This window comes from Natrix helvetica (genome assembly GCF_964273705.1).
Source record: "Natrix helvetica genome assembly, chromosome: Z".
In the NCBI taxonomy this organism is placed as follows: Eukaryota; Metazoa; Chordata; class Lepidosauria; order Squamata; family Natricidae; genus Natrix; species Natrix helvetica.
The window spans coordinates 52,039,998-52,056,902 of NC_138554.1; the positions used below are offsets into that span (position 1 = coordinate 52,039,998).

At 40.3% G+C, this 16,905-nt stretch overlaps 1 protein-coding gene across 1 annotated transcript; it reads right to left on the minus strand.

Moving 5' to 3' along the window:
- Positions 1-1,856: 1,856 nt before the first annotated feature.
- On the minus strand, positions 1,857-16,424 carry WNT9B (Wnt family member 9B; the record flags this gene model as incomplete). Its single annotated transcript, XM_081970639.1, has 4 exons — positions 1,857-2,333; positions 4,458-4,723; positions 6,280-6,536; positions 16,318-16,424. 4 exons carry the CDS (start codon positions 16,422-16,424, stop codon positions 1,857-1,859), a joined length of 1,107 nt encoding a protein of 368 aa, XP_081826765.1.
- Positions 16,425-16,905: the final 481 nt, after the last annotated feature.

Sequence of the window (16,905 nt, forward strand, 5' to 3'; positions counted from 1 at the left end):
CCCTTTCAAGTACTAAAATTATTATACTGAGTGTGCTTATGCTCCCAAACTTGCCTCTTTAAATCTTCCACAACTGCTGTCAATAACTATTAACTAGGATATTTCACTGTGAACTAAAATTATACATTTCCACCACCACACCCCAACTCTCAAATCCCCAAAGGCTTACAAATATTGGTGGTCTTTCTCAAGCTTACCGTATTGCTCACACTTATTCTGTCTCAGCCTTGAGGAATGTAGTCTTCAGCACAGATCCTACCCCTAAGTATATCAGGGGATAAATAATTCTGCCCTGGAGCTCTCTAATCAAGGACAAACGTGATCAGCATGCGAGTTTTGGTTGACCAGTTTTGGGAGAACTTTCACCCAAATTTCCCCAGTAGCATTATTTTCTATCTCAGTAAAAATGGTAGCGGTGGTTAGCGGTGCTTAAAGCACAAGGTAGTCCTCAACATACAACCTTTCATTTGGTGATTGTTTGAAGTTACGATGGCATTGAAAAAAGTGACTTATGACCGTTTTTCATACTTAGGACCATTGCAGCATCCCCATGGTCACGAGATCAAAATTTTGATGCTCATATTTATAACAGTTGCAGCGTCGCAAATCATCATCTTTTGTGGCCTTCTGACAAGCAAAGTAAATGGGGAAGCTAGATTCACAACTGTGTTACTACTTAATAATTGCAGTGATTGACTTAACAAGTGTTGCAAGAAAGGTCATAAAATGGGGCAAAACTCACGTAACAAAGAAACTTAGCAACAAAAAAGATGGGCTCAGTTATGACCATAAATCAAGGACTCCCTGTAGATAGATATCAGCTGCCCAGAGTCACCCAGCTACTTTTTTTCAAAAGGCCCAGGAGAGGATTCAGTAAATGTGGCCTTTTTAGAACAATAGGATTGCTACCAAGATGCCTTAGAATGATGTTGGACCTGAGAACAATTGGGAAGTTTTGATTTGTTTGCCTTCTATTCAGAACTGCTCTTACCATTTTGCTATTTATTACTAGTTGCTACTCAGATCTTTGATTTAAACAAAATATTTTTCTTGGTCTAACATAGCATGCCTATAGGAGATGACCAGGCTGAACCCGAATGCATCATCTGCCTTAAGTCCTTTCACACCTTTCACACCTACAAGAGATCTAAGTCCAGCCCACCTTGAATTCTGTTGACCTTTACCGCCAATTTGCTTTGACCATTAGAAGTTCAGATTATTTTAGAGAGCCTTGGATAGAAATATTCATTTGGACCACCCAGATTTCCTGCGCTTGACAATATCCTAACTTGGAGCTTTCAGAGTTATTGTATCTCAAGCCTCATTATTCCCAAATAGAATAACCCATGACCATTGGAAATGAAGTTATATTACCTGCAGATATTCAAGTTAGGGAATGCTACTTGCAAAATTAGGGAGTGGAGGGCAAAATTATTCATACTTCTCACAATTAAGGTTTCAATTTTCAGTTCCGGACTTCTCCACTTGGAAGAGGTCTTAGGTTAAGAAAGACATCTTACTTTGGTCAGAATTAACAGCCCTAAGACAGGTGAACCAAGGTCCTGGCAGTATAAGATAGGTCCTTAACCATCTTCTAGGCAGAGTTCTCCAACTCTCTCCAGACAATCCTGAGGGTCAGTTTGCACTTATTTTATGCTTTCTCCTTGCCTGCTCGACCTCAAATAAGTAATTTCAATGCTTTGACCGGGCACAAATTACTCCTATTTTAGGTTTTAGATCCAATATCAAGGTGGGAATTACTATATCAAAGAAGTCAAAGTCATCATGATATTTAGACCTAGATGCAATCTTAATTGGAAACTAGCCATTGTTCTCCAATTCCCTGGTTCAAAGTCTTATTGCTTGCAGCTGTAAACCACTTCTTCCTGCATGCACTGCTGACATTCCACATAGCAGCACCATTGCACCTGGCAATGGCAAGAGAAGGTAACAATGTGGGTCTGGATATTGTAACCCCGGTCACAGCACATACTGTCACAGTTGGCCTCACGGGAACACGTCCTTCCAGCTGTGCCCACTGAATACCTGCTAGGTCGGCAGAAGCTAGGAGAATCTTCCATATAAACCAGATCGGTGGGGCGTGGAGCAGCAGGGCCTTTAGCTAAGCGGCCATGATGCTGGGGGCTCACGAGCTCTGATTGTCCCATGGCATCATTGGTGGCACTGAAGACTTTGACAGCACCATCGTAGCGTAGCTTCAGGAGCTTTCCTGTCTCGTGGAAAGGAGACAACTGTTTCCAGCAGGTTCTCACAGCACACGAGCCAGACACACCGTGGCACTTGCAAGTGGTCTTCAGGCCATTTTTCACAGCCTGTGGAAGAGAAAGAAAAAAAGTATCAGCCATGTTGCAGAGTTATCAATAAGTGGAAGGAAGGAAGGACAGAAGGAAGAAAATCAGAAAATTTATAAAGCCAGATCGTCCATTCAAATAGATTTGACCATTCAGGTAATGACTTCTCCAAATAATTCACCAATGAATCCAAAGAATACACCCTTTGTTCAAGTCCAGTTCAGTCAAAATTCCTTATTCATGTGTAACTTTGGCTCAATCATGCTTTCTCAGCTGTACTTGCCTCACAGAACTGTTACTACGTATATAAACTGAAGAGAGAACCCCTCCCCAATAAGATATCTTGAGCTCTGGAGGAAAAACATAATGGAAATCTAACACTTTAATAAGCAAACTTGTATTCATAAAGGAAAAGGAAATCAAATTACCTTAAAAACCAAGCAGTTATTACTATAAGCTTTTGTAGGCTAAAGCCCACTGTCCATGTATCCAATTGTACCAACTATATTGCTCAAATTTAACTTCTGCAAGTATAAGAATTGCATAATCCTGATTAACCCCAAAACACTTCAGTAATTTCATATTGGAATCTTCTTTTGGACATTATCAAAATCTAGACTATCAAATAGATATAAACCCAGACTGTGCCTGAAAATATTTTTATGAGTCTCAGCACATGAAGGTTTTAGAGAAAGGAGGAGTAGATGAAGTGAAAATAATTAAACTTATCAATAATTGTTAGAAAATATAAGATGAAATCAGGGAACTGGCGGCTGAAGGATTTGGTTTTTAATAGTTTTTTGTATGCACTGTTAAGAGAAACAAATTAAGGTAGACTACAGGACATTTAGAATTGAGCAACAGAAAACAATACTTAAAATTGAATTATGTACAAATGATAAATATGTAATTGCAAAAATATAAAAACTTGCTGAAATTCATAGAAATTAACAAATGAAAGAATATATGATAAAAATGTGCTAAGAATTTTAGACATAATACATTGTTGGATCAGTGAGAAAGCATATGATTGAAAGGACTGAAATTCAAATTTTGTAATAATGTAAAAGAGTTTTTTTTTATAAAATGGTGTACCTTTGTTTTATGACTCCAGAAAGATTATCTAGAATACATAAAGTGACTTCAAATTTAGGTTGCAAATTTGGGCAACATGAAGGGTCATTTTACCCTGGTTGGCAGTTTTGTAAAAAAGCAAACTCTGGGGCAAAATTCAGTTAACTGTTTCTCCTAACAACCAAAATTTGGGGCTCAATTGTGGTCATAAGTCAAGGACTACTTATATTCACATCATTGGGACTAAATTGCTTCCTCATTATTTTAGGTTAAAATACCACACATAGAGATGAGATGATAACCCACTGAATCAGTGCTTCTGATTTCTGCATTGACACGCAGTACAGACATTCTGTACCGACTGTGGCATTTAAGCAAGTAATTCATCAGAGAATCAACTTTGCATCTGAAGATAATGTTTGTGAACAAAGCAATGTGTTTCCTGCTTTTAGATGGCATGCACATGTGTAGAAATCATCATCTTTTAGGGGGGGAAACAAGGGAAACCTTTTAAAATGCTTACTACAGAGCTACAGCTTTTGAAAAATGTTTTGCATTTTCTCTAAATGTCCATCCAGTTCAAGTCAAATTTAAACATCAAGATACAGTGAGGTGATCCATATAATCTAATTTGTCTGGAGGTTGCCAGCTGACAAACATCTGCTGAAACCTGTACACGAGCATTTATCCTCTCTACTTCTTAAGCCCTATCCATGCAAGCTTTTAAGGATTTCCAAATATTGTTTGTGCATTTCTGACTCAACCTTTGCATTAGGCTTGTCAATTTAGGATTTTGTACCTCTTTACAAAATCCTCAGAATCAACATGAAGAAAGAAATGACCCATCTCATTATAAACGCTTGCTTTATTCTACCCTGTTGCATAATCACTTTTATAATGTCACTGTGGAAACCACTGTTTTGACCATATGCTGCCAAGAAAGATACAGATCTAATATTTCAGAGTTCAGTTAATCCCCCAGTGGGAGTGGAATGGTGATAAAGATTTAAAAAAATATTTTCCATCTCTTTCTCTCTCTCCTGAACTGGTCCTGCAGCAAATTCACCTTACCTTGATGCCCACGTTTGTGTTATGGATGTCCACCTTGGCCCTCAGATCTTTCCCAACCTTCTTCTGGCCCAAGAAGTTCTTCAGGAACCTGATGCTATACTTGAGATTGTCACCACACACACCCCACTGCCAAGCTTTGCGGTTCTCTAAGTCAGGTGAATCATCACAGGTACAGCGCTCCATTCGCCCAGCACTGCATGCTCGAGCAAGGGAATGAGTTAATGCTGCTGAAGACACTGCATAGAGAAATGCTGTTTCCTTGAAACCTAGGAAAACAAAGCCAAGCAGGAGTGAGGGTCGTAAGAACTGAATAAATCTAAGCTGGAAGTGGGGATGCAGACAAGAAGCCCTGTACTATTTGCATGCCTCAACAGGTATTTGTGGAAGTACTGAAGTTTTGCTTCTGTATGGGCTTAACCTTTGCATGGGCTCCCTCCTATAAGAAAGGTAAATCCTGCTGTGGTCCTTAGCTCTTGAGACTAAGTTGTTGTTTTCTCTGCTAGAAAGGTGTTTAATTAAATGCCTGCAACAAGATAAGCTGAAACCTTTCTTCATGCCTTTGAGTTAGTCTTAACTTCTGACACTACATAAGTAAGTCCCTACAATTTTCTTAGCAACATTTTTCAGAAGTGCTTCTCATTCCTTCCTCCTAAGTGCTTCTCATTCCTTCCTCCTAAGCAGAAGTGCTTCTCATTCCTTCCTCCTAAACTAGAGTGCCTGGCCTAAAGACATAGGTGTTTAAGGCGGGTGTCCAGCCTTGGCAACATTCACATTTGTGAGAGTTGAAGTCCACAAGTCTTAAAGTTGCCAAAGTTGGACGCTCGCGATCTAAGGCAAGTCTACAATTTCCCCACTTCTGGTCTAGCACCTTAAACAGTACACCAGACTGACATTCTAAGTAGAATCTTACTATTGATTAACATCGTGAAATTAAAGTGAATATTGGAAATGTTTTTCCTTAATTTTTTTGACAAGGCACATTCTTTTATTAATAGCTGGTTTAAGTACTGCTTTGCTGTCCTCTCTTTTTTTTAATCATGCTACATAATCCTATATGAATGTATTCTCAGAAGTATCTCCAATTCCACACACAGCTAGATTTATTGCAAAGCAAAGGTGTATAGGATTGGAGTCTTGGGCTATGAGCTATTGTGAAAGAGTTTTTAAAATCACATCCTACTGCTTTGCAAACAACTTTGAACAATGGAAACTGCTATAAAAGGTTTAATACAAATAAAATGACCATACTTTTAGGATCAAAGCATACCTGAAGGCAAACATTGGAATATCACATCCTTATATTTAACAAATGAAATGAAAAAGAAGTGAGAGGGAATTCCATGCAGACAACCCCACAAGCTAGCAGAAGAGAAGTAGTTTGTTCTATTCCTTCCCCACTAGTGTGAACTAGTTCCAATAACAATTGCACACAGGAAGAAAAAATACTTTCCTAAAAGCCTAGAGAATATCACAAGTGAGGGGAGGATAAAAGGTCACTGCTATTCAGCCTGCTAAAACTCTAATCACCTAGTGCTTATGTTTTGAGCCTAGAGAGGAAGGCTTCTTCTTATCTGCATTCAAAATTGAAAAAGTGGTAACCAAGTTAAGTAAAAACGGCAGCCTATCAATTTTGTGATTTGTTGACAAGGTTAAATTATCTCTCCCCTGATGCCTTTTTTCCTAGCTTCTAATTATGACTGAAGGAATTGGACACACAAAGAGAAAGAAGCCAGGAGGTTTCTTTGGGGGGGGTTCATAAACCTAATAACCTGGGGTTATTGGGGGGGTTCATAAACCTAATAGACCAGATGTTCCTGTTTACCTCTCTTCAACAGGTTTGTCCTCCCATCGAGGCTGCAGTTCCAACGCTCATTGCGAAACTGGTGCTGGCACTCAAGGACTCCGAGGCGGATGGCATCTCGTAAAGTCTCGGCCAGCCCCGGCTCCCGACGACAAAGCCTCTTTTGCTTCTGGGAGAGCCTGAGCAGGTCACATTGCTTCAAGTGAGCCTTCCAATGGGCAGGATTTGTTGAAGATGCCAGCAATGGAAACTGAATCAAGGTTTCTTTTCCGGTCAGGCTAAGAGAAAGAGAAGTAAGTTAGGCTTGGTTTGATAAACCAGAGAATGAATTATTGCCACTAGGCTTTAACAGATAATCAGTATATGATGGCCATCTCAGTTACCCATCCCATGTTAGCTTAGGGCTCGGTTACATGTAGAGAATTGAAATGGTTACAGAATTGATGAGGGGCGGGAGAAAGTGTGAAGCCCTTCTACTGAAAATCCGACATCTGAGACAAAGCAGAAGCAACAGAAAAGGTCTGTCTATAGATTGATAGGGATACACCTTGGGGGATTCACCTGTAGGAAAGAAAAACAGCTTGGCAAGATTTCAAGAGAGATGAACAGACAAATTTGGAGGTTGAATGTTTGATTCAATCTATTTTTTCCATTAAAACAATTTGCTGCAATATAAGGAAGATAAAAAGAACCAAGTGGCTATCTTCTAATGGAGATTCTAAATGCTTAAAGAACTTCTGAGGTCAAGTCTGCAGTTTGGTGGTCAAAATTCAAATATCTTTAAGGAAGATTTCCTTTGGAACAAGTTTTGGTAAAATAAAACTTTGGACAGGGAACAAACGTTGGGATGGATTTTAGAGCCATGTTCATTTAGTTAGTGCCCTCTACAGCTATTAGACAAAGTATCCAATTATTCCCCAATAGAATGACTATAGAAGATGATAGGAATTATACATAGTATTTGCACTACTTGTAGAAAAGAAAAAAGGAAAAGGGAAACTAAACTATATATTGTAGAGGTGTCTCACAGAGGCATAATTCTGGGAGTTGGTCTGCATAATTTAAAACTGCTAAGGTCTAAAAACACTGATTTAGATGAATTACCAAAACTACACTTTGATTTACTTCCATTAAACTAGGTTCAATCATAAGTAGCAGAGACCACATTATTTTGCTGGATTTCTTGGGAGGTGGGGTGTCCACTGCAACATTTCAGATGATTCAAAAAGTTCCAAAGTCCACACATTTAGCTTAAACTCAAATATGTTAATCATTCCAAAGGCTGCCCCTTTGCTATACTGTAACCAGATACTTAAAATTATGTATTTATTTATTTATTTATGTACATATGTACGTACAAATACACACTTTATATATTAGTATTTGCAGAATTTGTCTTCAGAATTTAGATATCACCAGAAAGAACCATTAAAAATAGTTTAATATTTTTTTTATTCTTTTTATGAGGGTTTTTTTTAAACATGGCATTATAATCTATCCTACTAGCTGGGGATTTACTCTCAACTTAGTTTCCCAAATCAACCAAGGTTGGCCAGTTGTTGTCACATTAGCTAGATCATATGTGTACCACATAAGAACAATAATATAAAAGTAGTATAAGAAATATTTAGATGATATCTTTGCAAAGTGGAATGGTATTGAGATTATATCATAGTTTCTTTTTATGGGCCAGATTTTAAAGTTGAAAGCAAATTATGAATTAAATCTTAAATTGACTGGGATTTTGTAGTTTACCAAGTTTGGGAAGATAAATCTTTGAATACCCAGGTTCATTTATTCACAATACATTTTTCTAGCATTCTTGATATTGTATTTCATTATGATTCTATCATCTTTCCATCTTCTACCACATACAAATTAATATATTGTAAAAGGAAAAATTATCAAGTTAGGGGAATCACTCAGTTTTTCATACAGGGCCAAGTGCTCATAGCTTAAGTTTAGAAGGGAAGTTATTGCAACAAATTGCCCAATAAAAGAACAATGCCCAATAAAATAAACGTGACCGTTTTGTTCTTAGGAACAACAAACTTGGATTGTATTAAAATGTCTTTAGAGCTTGCTACTCTTTCTATAACTCAAACAAATTATATCAGAAGTTTAGTTGAAAAATCACAGCCAAGAGAATACAATTGAGAATACAATTTATAACTCAGAGCCAAACTCTAAGTCATGTTATATACTTCTGAGCCATTTCCTCCTACCCTCTGCCCGTTCATTGCCCCCTCCCCCCAAAAAACCTGAAATGCATCCTTAGAGTCTAATGATTTTGTTGTTATACATGTTTCTTCCAACAGTTTTCTTTTAATGGGTAGAAAACACTTTAAGAGCAGGTGGATTGATTCTGAGTAATGTGAGAAAAGAGTCAAACATCTTCTCACTCAACCTCATCCTCCAAGGTTTCCTATTAGTAGAAGAAAGAGAGAGAGAAAAACTGCCAGGAAGTTCAACATAAGTCTCCCGGGGGTTTTATTCTATAATTCATCCGCCATCCTGGCCATCATCATTCCAAACCAATCTCTTCCAATATTACTCATGCCCCTGGTGGCTATTGCTCTCAAGATTTTGCCTCTGCTGCTTGTACATAACCCAGCCTTGAGATTGGGCATTTCCTGGACCTGACCCGAGTTCATTTACAGGACAGGTTGTACATCAGAACCTGTGATCTATCAAGCATGCATACGCCTAGCGCCAGGCAGCCAAAAGGCCTCCAGTCTTGAGAGAGCACGCAAAGAAAGAGATGCTTATCACCTCCCAAGGGTGGAATGCTCAAACTCTTGCACCCACCCAGAGGTCTTCTTCCAGCCAATGCACGATGTTGGTTAATGATTAAGTAAGTAAATTTCCAAATAACCAACAGAGAACAAAATGGCTGCAATTTCATCAAGATACAAGCTGTGCCGATGCAGCATCCACATATCCTGTTCTAATTTCTTCTGGGCACTTTGAACTCCAATCAGTTTGGAAGTGAACTAGAAGGAACTCAACAGAAGACCACAATTTCCAAATCATTTGAGGATTAATAATAACTACAATACAATATAAACTTTCTGTAACTCTCTATTTATAGAATTATTTGTATAATAGTACTTCTCAGATTATACAAAATCCCAAGCTTTTGGTATTAGCTGAATCTCTAAGAAGTTATGTTCCTAAAGCTTGTGGTAAATTATGAGAAATATAGTTCAACACAACTATAGGGAATAGGGACAACTGATTTAGACATTAATCACCGGTTGCTGCATTAAATATTTGTACAGCTTTATGTTGTGCATGAGTTGCACCCCTTCCTGCACCATGAGGGTCTATTCATTTTCACTCATGCCCTGGTTACTTCCAGGATGGATTGCCATTATGCACTCTACCTGGAGCTGCCCTTGAAGAGCATTTGGAAGATTTAATTGCTGAATGTGGTTGCATGGGCAGTTATGTGTGCCTCTTGGATGGCACACCTCACATCATGGCTCCACAAACTACATCGGTTGTAGTTTGGTTGGTTGGAACTACATTGGTTGCTGATTTGCTTCCAGGTACATTTCAAGTTACTGTGGTTACATCTATCCATCCCATCAGGTCCTGCAAAAGAGATATGCTCCAGGTCTGGACCGCTAAGGAGATCCTCCTGGTGGGTCACAAGAGGCAACTTTATTTTCTACTGTAGCTTCCACCCACCCACCCCCAGAACATCATTCTCCCTGAAATAAGATTAGCACTATCTATGCTAGCCTTCTGGAAAGTATTGGAATTGTGGTTCTTCCATCTACCTTGAGGATCAAATGGTGAGACTGCAAGGTGACTGAATTAGGCTAAACGATGGTTATCCTTCGTCTCTCCTAGGGTTCTTTGTGTTTTTGATTGAAACATAATTGTAGAGACATAATTAAACAAATTTGGATAATGTTAGAATGAATGTTTTCAGTATAAAACACATTGAAAATAGTTGCCCTGGCATTGCTTTTTGAAAATATTAAAAAAATCACTGTTTAATAGAACATTGATCCTAACTGGCTTGTCTCAGTTGTATTTGATGAAATAGGACTGACATATAAATTTATGGGCCCCTCAAATACATAGAATTCTGTCCATTGGGTCCTGTTATTTAGGTCTAGCCTCCAATACTTTGCCCAAAATTCCTAATTCTCAAAATGCTTTCTAGCTATCTGCAGAGTATTTTCATCAATAGCTGTCAACCTGCTATCTATCCTCCACTTCTCTGCTGGCAGACCTGTTTGTGTATGGCTCAGAGGCCTTAGCTGATGTTTCTGGGACCAATTCTAATACTTCCAGATGTGTTGAACCACATCTCCCTTCATCCTCAAGCAGCACCCTTCCACAGAACACATCAGGTTCATTCTGGTTTAGCATCCTATGAGAAACTGCTCCCCAAGGATGTAGTTCAACACATCTAGGTAGACCAGACCATGTTTCCAGGTAGACTAGACCAAGAATCAACTCCACAGGATAACTAAAATTTTTATTAAGATTGGTGATAACAGTGATGGCTAATCTTTTTGTCATTGCATGCCAAAAGCGCGTAACAGCACGCACATATGTGTGCCCACACCCATAATGCAATGTGTGCATGACACTCACCCGTGTGCCCCGCCTCTCTGCACATGCACACACAAACACTCCCCCATGCATGCAGGCACGACCCCTCCCTGCGCCCCATTTTTGTCCTAGCAGGCCTCCTTGCAGTCTCCTGGGACCAAATATGGGCTGCAGGGGGGAGCCACCCCCACCCCCGCTCACCTGCCCCGCATGCACTCTGACCCCTGCGCATGTGCAGCAGAGACTTGAAAATCAGCTGGCCAGTGGGCGGCGTACGTGCATGCATGCGCGGTGGAGCTGAGGTGGGGCAACGGCTCATGTGTCTGCAGAAAGGGATCTGCATACCACCTGTGGCACGTGTGCTATAGGTTCACCATCATGGAGTTATAACAACAGAATCTTGCAAGTATATACAACCACCTTCCTTCTTGTAACAAATAAAATGAATAAGGGGGCCCTTTCCAGTTCACTGAGGCACTTACGTAGGCTGTTTCTTGTAGACTTAAAATAGTTTTCATTCATCATCACTCTGGTAACAGATCTTGCATATCAAGGTAATCTTGATATGGTAATCTTCTTTACCCTCTACATCACCTCCCATGTCAGCCTTGGTTCCTTCCCCCTATGTGTCCAGAAAACTCTGAGTCAAGGTTATAGAACAAAATGCTGCTCTCCTCCTCCTCTGCTGCCAACTCCTCCAGATCATCTAAAGTCCTGTAACACAGCCATGCACTGACCCAGAGCATCAGGAGAGTTCTCTGGGTTGAAAGCAAGCCCCCCTCTCTCCCTCCCTCCCTCTCCCTCTCCCTCTCCCTCCCTCCCTCCCTCCCTCTCTCTCTCTCTCTCTCTCTCTCTCTCTCTCTCTCTCTCTCTCTCTCTCTGTGTCTCAGCCCCCCCCAGCAATGTTTACAGGGCTAAAGACAAGTTGTCCACCAGAGGATGAGGAGGGTGATAAAGTTGCATCCTCCCCCAAAGCAGATTGGATTGTCTGGAAGGGCAAGGGGACTGACCACACAATGGTTTCAACCCAGAGAACTCTCCTGATGCTCTGGGTCAGTGCATGGCTGTGTTACAGGACTTTAGATGATCTGGAGGAGTTGGTAGCAGAGGAGGAGGAGAGCAGCATTTTGTTCTATAACCTTGACTCAGAGTTTTCTGGACACATAGGGGGAAGGAACCAAGGCTGACATGGGAGGTGATGTAGAGGGTAAAGAAGATTACCATATCAAGATTTGCTGGAGCAAAACAGCAACCATTGGATGCTGGTGAAGTTGGAAGAGATCCTGAGGGTTTCAGTTCCATTGTGTGGTCAGCCCCCTTGACCTTCCAGACAATCCAATTGATTAGAGAAGAAAGGGGAAACTGAAAATGGCATCGATGCTAATGACCAAGCAATGGCAGCTTCTGGAGCATCAGAGGAGGAGAAAATGACTCCTTTCTCCACTGTCCCTGCTTGTTCACAGCAGTTCCTGTTGGGGCTTAGCACAACCAGGTTTCTTGAAGGGCAAGGAAGGACCTGGAATGCTAAGGACCTGCCCCATGGTACATATCTCCCCTGGCTTAACGACTTCTGTCCTCTGTTACATAGTGGCCAACTGGGTGTATTAGTGAACTCACTTATGTCACTTCCCAGCAATATTTTTTAAGGCAAAGTGCCTATGATTTTATAGATAGTATTATTACTCACAAAGAGCCTTCCTTGAATCTACAGGTTTGCTCTTAAAACTATCCAACCTGGCTAATGTTGACAAAGAGCATCAACAAGCCCATTCATTGGCTTTCAGAAACAGAAAGTAGAGTCCAGACATTCCAACATTTATCTGTGGCTGGTCCTTGCTTTTGAAGGTTGGTAATAACAAACAGGAAACTCACTCAAAATATGCAACAGTTCCCATAAAGAACTGGAGTAAAATGTTTTATCAACGAAAGGAACACAGCTGTTGTAAGATTGCAGCTCCCTTAAGTTATTTAAGCAACCAAATCCACCTAAAGCAATAATCAATATTTGTTTTGCATTAAGGAAGTGATTCCTGGGAGAAAAAGAATATTTCCTCTTGCTTGGGGTATGAGCATGCACTTCCTGAAAGGAGAAAAAGTTGACTAATATCTCATTCTGAAATGCAGGTAGAGATAGACACAGCAACCCAGACGAGAGATGCTATGACAGAGGTCTTCTAAAACAAGACACTTCAATATGTTATAATTCTTGAAATTCCGAGCCAATATTTCAAAGTGTGCAGTCCCAACATACCTGGAAAATGCTAAAAGGATAGCCGGGCTGCTGGCTGGGGGATTCTCAGAATTGAAGTCCACAGATGTTTAAGCTGCCAAGATTTGAAGCCACTAATGTAGAGAGTACTTGGGTTCCTATCAATTTTGACTAGGATTGTAATGATCATATCTTGGGAGAAGAGAAGCAATTACCTCTATAAAACAATGCATGATAATGCTTGTATCCTTAGATCAGATCCAGAGTTGATCCTAATTCACTCATCAACATCCATAGAATGTATATAAATGGCTAGTGATTTCAAATATATTGAATCTGCTTCCTAGTTTTGGATTCCAATAGTATTATTTGTACATTGCTGGATGCAGCATATAAAATTGAACACAGCTTTTCAAGCCTGCCACAAAATCACATAAGGAGGCTTAGTTGATCTTTGCTGCAAGGAAAAATATATGCATAAGTTCAAAAATAGTGTATTATTCCCACCTTTCTCCAGAACAGATGCTGAAAACAACTCGAATCTCAAAATCTCCATTCTGAACTTTTAGAATTCAAGACTTTTTAAAAAAAAATCATCAAAGCCTTCAAGAGTGTATGTATTGATGTCTGTAACTCTTAATAATGAAGGGTAAGAATAACTACTAAGAAAGACCCCTGAAGTGCTTTAGTCTAGAAATAGGCAATCGGGTTTTCTCCAGATCTTTTAGACTACAACTGCCATTAGAATGGTCAATTATCAGGGCCGATGAGACTTATACTTTGTAACATTTAAAGGCACTAGTTTGTCTAAAGTCCGAATCTAATTAGGCAGTATTGTACATTCCATTTCCCCCTCTTTAATAGACTTTGGGAGGGTGTGTGTGGAAGAAACAGTAGAAAAAGATATGTGGAAAATATCTACATTTGGGTCATTTAAACTTATGGAAGAGGGTAAATACATAATAAACCCTTCTGGAACGCAAACTGTATTTATGTGAAATCACTGGCCTATGCATTTATATAATGTAGTAAACTACAACAAGGCTTAGTTTTTGACATTATGTTAACAACCAGCATGGTTTGTATACAGCGGTTTATGCTAGGACTGTATAACTAGGACTGAACAAACTGTAGCTTGTTTAGGAAACCATAAGTCAACAAACTATAGTTTAGTGTGCTGCAAGAAGGTTGGAAAACTCCACTGACACTATTGCTTCTGCAGGCAAACTCACTTTTGCAATATACCTAAAAATACTGAATTTTGGGGAGAAATTGGCAAAATGGAGAAAGATAAAATTAAATCAGACTAAAAGAATTTAAGTGGACCAAAACATTGATTACATCATGAATTCCTCTTAAATTTATTATTAGCAAACTAACTCTGCTTCCTGGTTTACTAAAAATATATTAAAAAAACACTTGCATGATTGAAACTAAGTAGTGAAGCAGAGTTAGGCATTTAAATCAATGGAAAAAATTGCCTAATGTTTTGGAAAATGAAGGGTTGAGGTTTGAAAACTAAAACTGTACATGGATATGCAATCTCAGGTATTATACAAGAATCTTACATATTAATATATTTCCCTTGCTCATCAAGAGAAATTTGATGCATACAGTATTTTACTGATGTATCTCCTGAGAACTTTTGAAATAATATAATACAATCTTAATCCTTCATAAATTGGTCTCAATAATTAAAACAGTGTTTACCTTTAGGTAAGCATTTGTATGATTGCAGTCTTGACTCTTGAGCCAGAATGCAAATACAATCTCTTGAAATTCAAATCTTAAGAGAATTTCAAATACCTGCATCGCAAGGCACACATATATGCATCCTCACACCCCTACAGTAAGGTGCAATTTACGTATAATCCCAAACTCTTGAAATTGTGTTATGTCATGGCTTGTAGATTGTAAGGAAGAATAAAAAGGTGTAAAAATGTACTTGTAGTAGATTTTAACTTGTTTATGGATCCTCTGAAATTATAAGGAGTTCTAACTAGCAAGGAGTTGCCTCAATCATTTCAATGGAAATAAGCATGGTTGGGACTGTATCACCTTGTATATGATACCACCTGTATGATTAAATCCGCAAGACTTGTGGTCCTCTCTTCCAGTGCTGGAACTCCTAGCAAATACACACGCTGATCAACCCAAATGATAAACTTCCCGAGGGACTAAATTGTTCCTTATTTCAGTGAGCGCGTTCAGCAAAACTTCCAAAGCCCGTAGGGCATGGGAGAGTTTTCTGCACCTCTGGAATGGGGGGAGGGAAGGAGGGGGGACAATTAAAAGCCTCCTCCCAATCATAGAATGAAATACAGAACGTGTCAGAATCTTTAAAGGTTAAGATCCATAACTATAGTGAGAAAGTAATATGAAATAATTTACTTATCCCACATACCCCCACAAACACACAAAAGCTTGCAATGTTTATATGGTCGGATCTGGCCCCATGTCTTTTCATGAAGCCTCGTCCGTTTTCGATCGACTACCCGCTTCCGTCTAGTTAATGCAACCTGCCCGAGCTTTGAGCTGGCGATGGATCTGTTGCAAAGAACATTTATAGCCAGAAGGGTAGGAGAGGGGAGGAAGTGAAGGGTCACCTCCAGCAAGTCTAACTGATGCCATCCCCTGTCAGGTTCCCCGACAGTTGAGCTGAGTTTGTCATGTATTCATTCGCAGGATAACTGTAAAACCGGCATTGCGCCCGGCTAGCAATTAAGATGCAGCAACCTTCTTCAAACCGTAAAACTCTGGAGAAATAGAACTGTATAATCCCAGACAGCGTTTAGGATTGCAACTTTGTATCTAACCATTCAGACTGGATTGTTTGAAGGAAGGAAACGAAAGGGAAAGAAATAAGGAGAGACGGATATGTACCATTTAAAGTCAACAAAACACAAGGGGACAGGACAACTTTAGGCGTGTCCATCGGAAGTCAGTCGGACACCTGTTAAGGCGGTTTAGCTTCGCCATCTGAAAGCAATGGGTTAGGGTTAGAGAGCAAAAAAGTAAGAAGGAAAGAAAGAGTATTTGGGGGGGATTGGGAAAGGTTAGGGAAGAAAAGCAGGTGGAAGGAAATCCAATCAAAGGCAAAGAAAGAGACGGGTGGGGGGAGAGAGCAGGAAAGAAAATAGAAAAGAACTACAAAACCAAATTCGTACAAAAACGGAAATTAAAAGAGGAGGAGAACACCTGAATAGAAAACATGTAATAATCTAAACTTAAGAGAAAAGGTTCCCACGTCCGAAGCCAAAGGAGAAAACGCCGCTGACCCGAAATAGGCGTCCACTTGCAGGAACAGCAGGCAGTAAGTGGCGGCTGTGGCAACTAGAGAAGCGCGCAGAGGCAGCAGCGCGGACTCCCACGGCGGCAGGCGCATGGTGCCAGCTTCTGCTGTTGCGTCGCGATCCGCCGCTTCCCTGGCTCTGCATGGCGCTGCGCTCTCAGCGCCGGGCGCTCCCGCATCACTTTTAAAAGGCACCTGGGCGGGCAAGGGACGCCCTCTCTCGGTCCCGCCTCCAAGCTGGAGGGCGAGGGCAAAGGGCCGCTGGAGGTGCGGCTCGCCTTAGGGGCTGAGAAGTGCGCGGATCCCTCGTGGAATCTCGGGCCGGTCCCGACAATGGCCCTGGCCCTTTGGCCGCAGTTGGGCTCAGAAGGATGGCTGTCAAACTGCAGTCCACGAGGAGACAAGAAGGGAGATTTATTTATTTGTTTATTTTGTTTGCCAAGCATGTTTAAGATAACAGATATAAGTATAAACATGATTCTGAATACAGGAAATTGATACGAATAAAAGGGAACATTAGGATAGGGACCATGGGCACTCTGGTGTGTTCATGCACACCCCCTTACAGACCTCT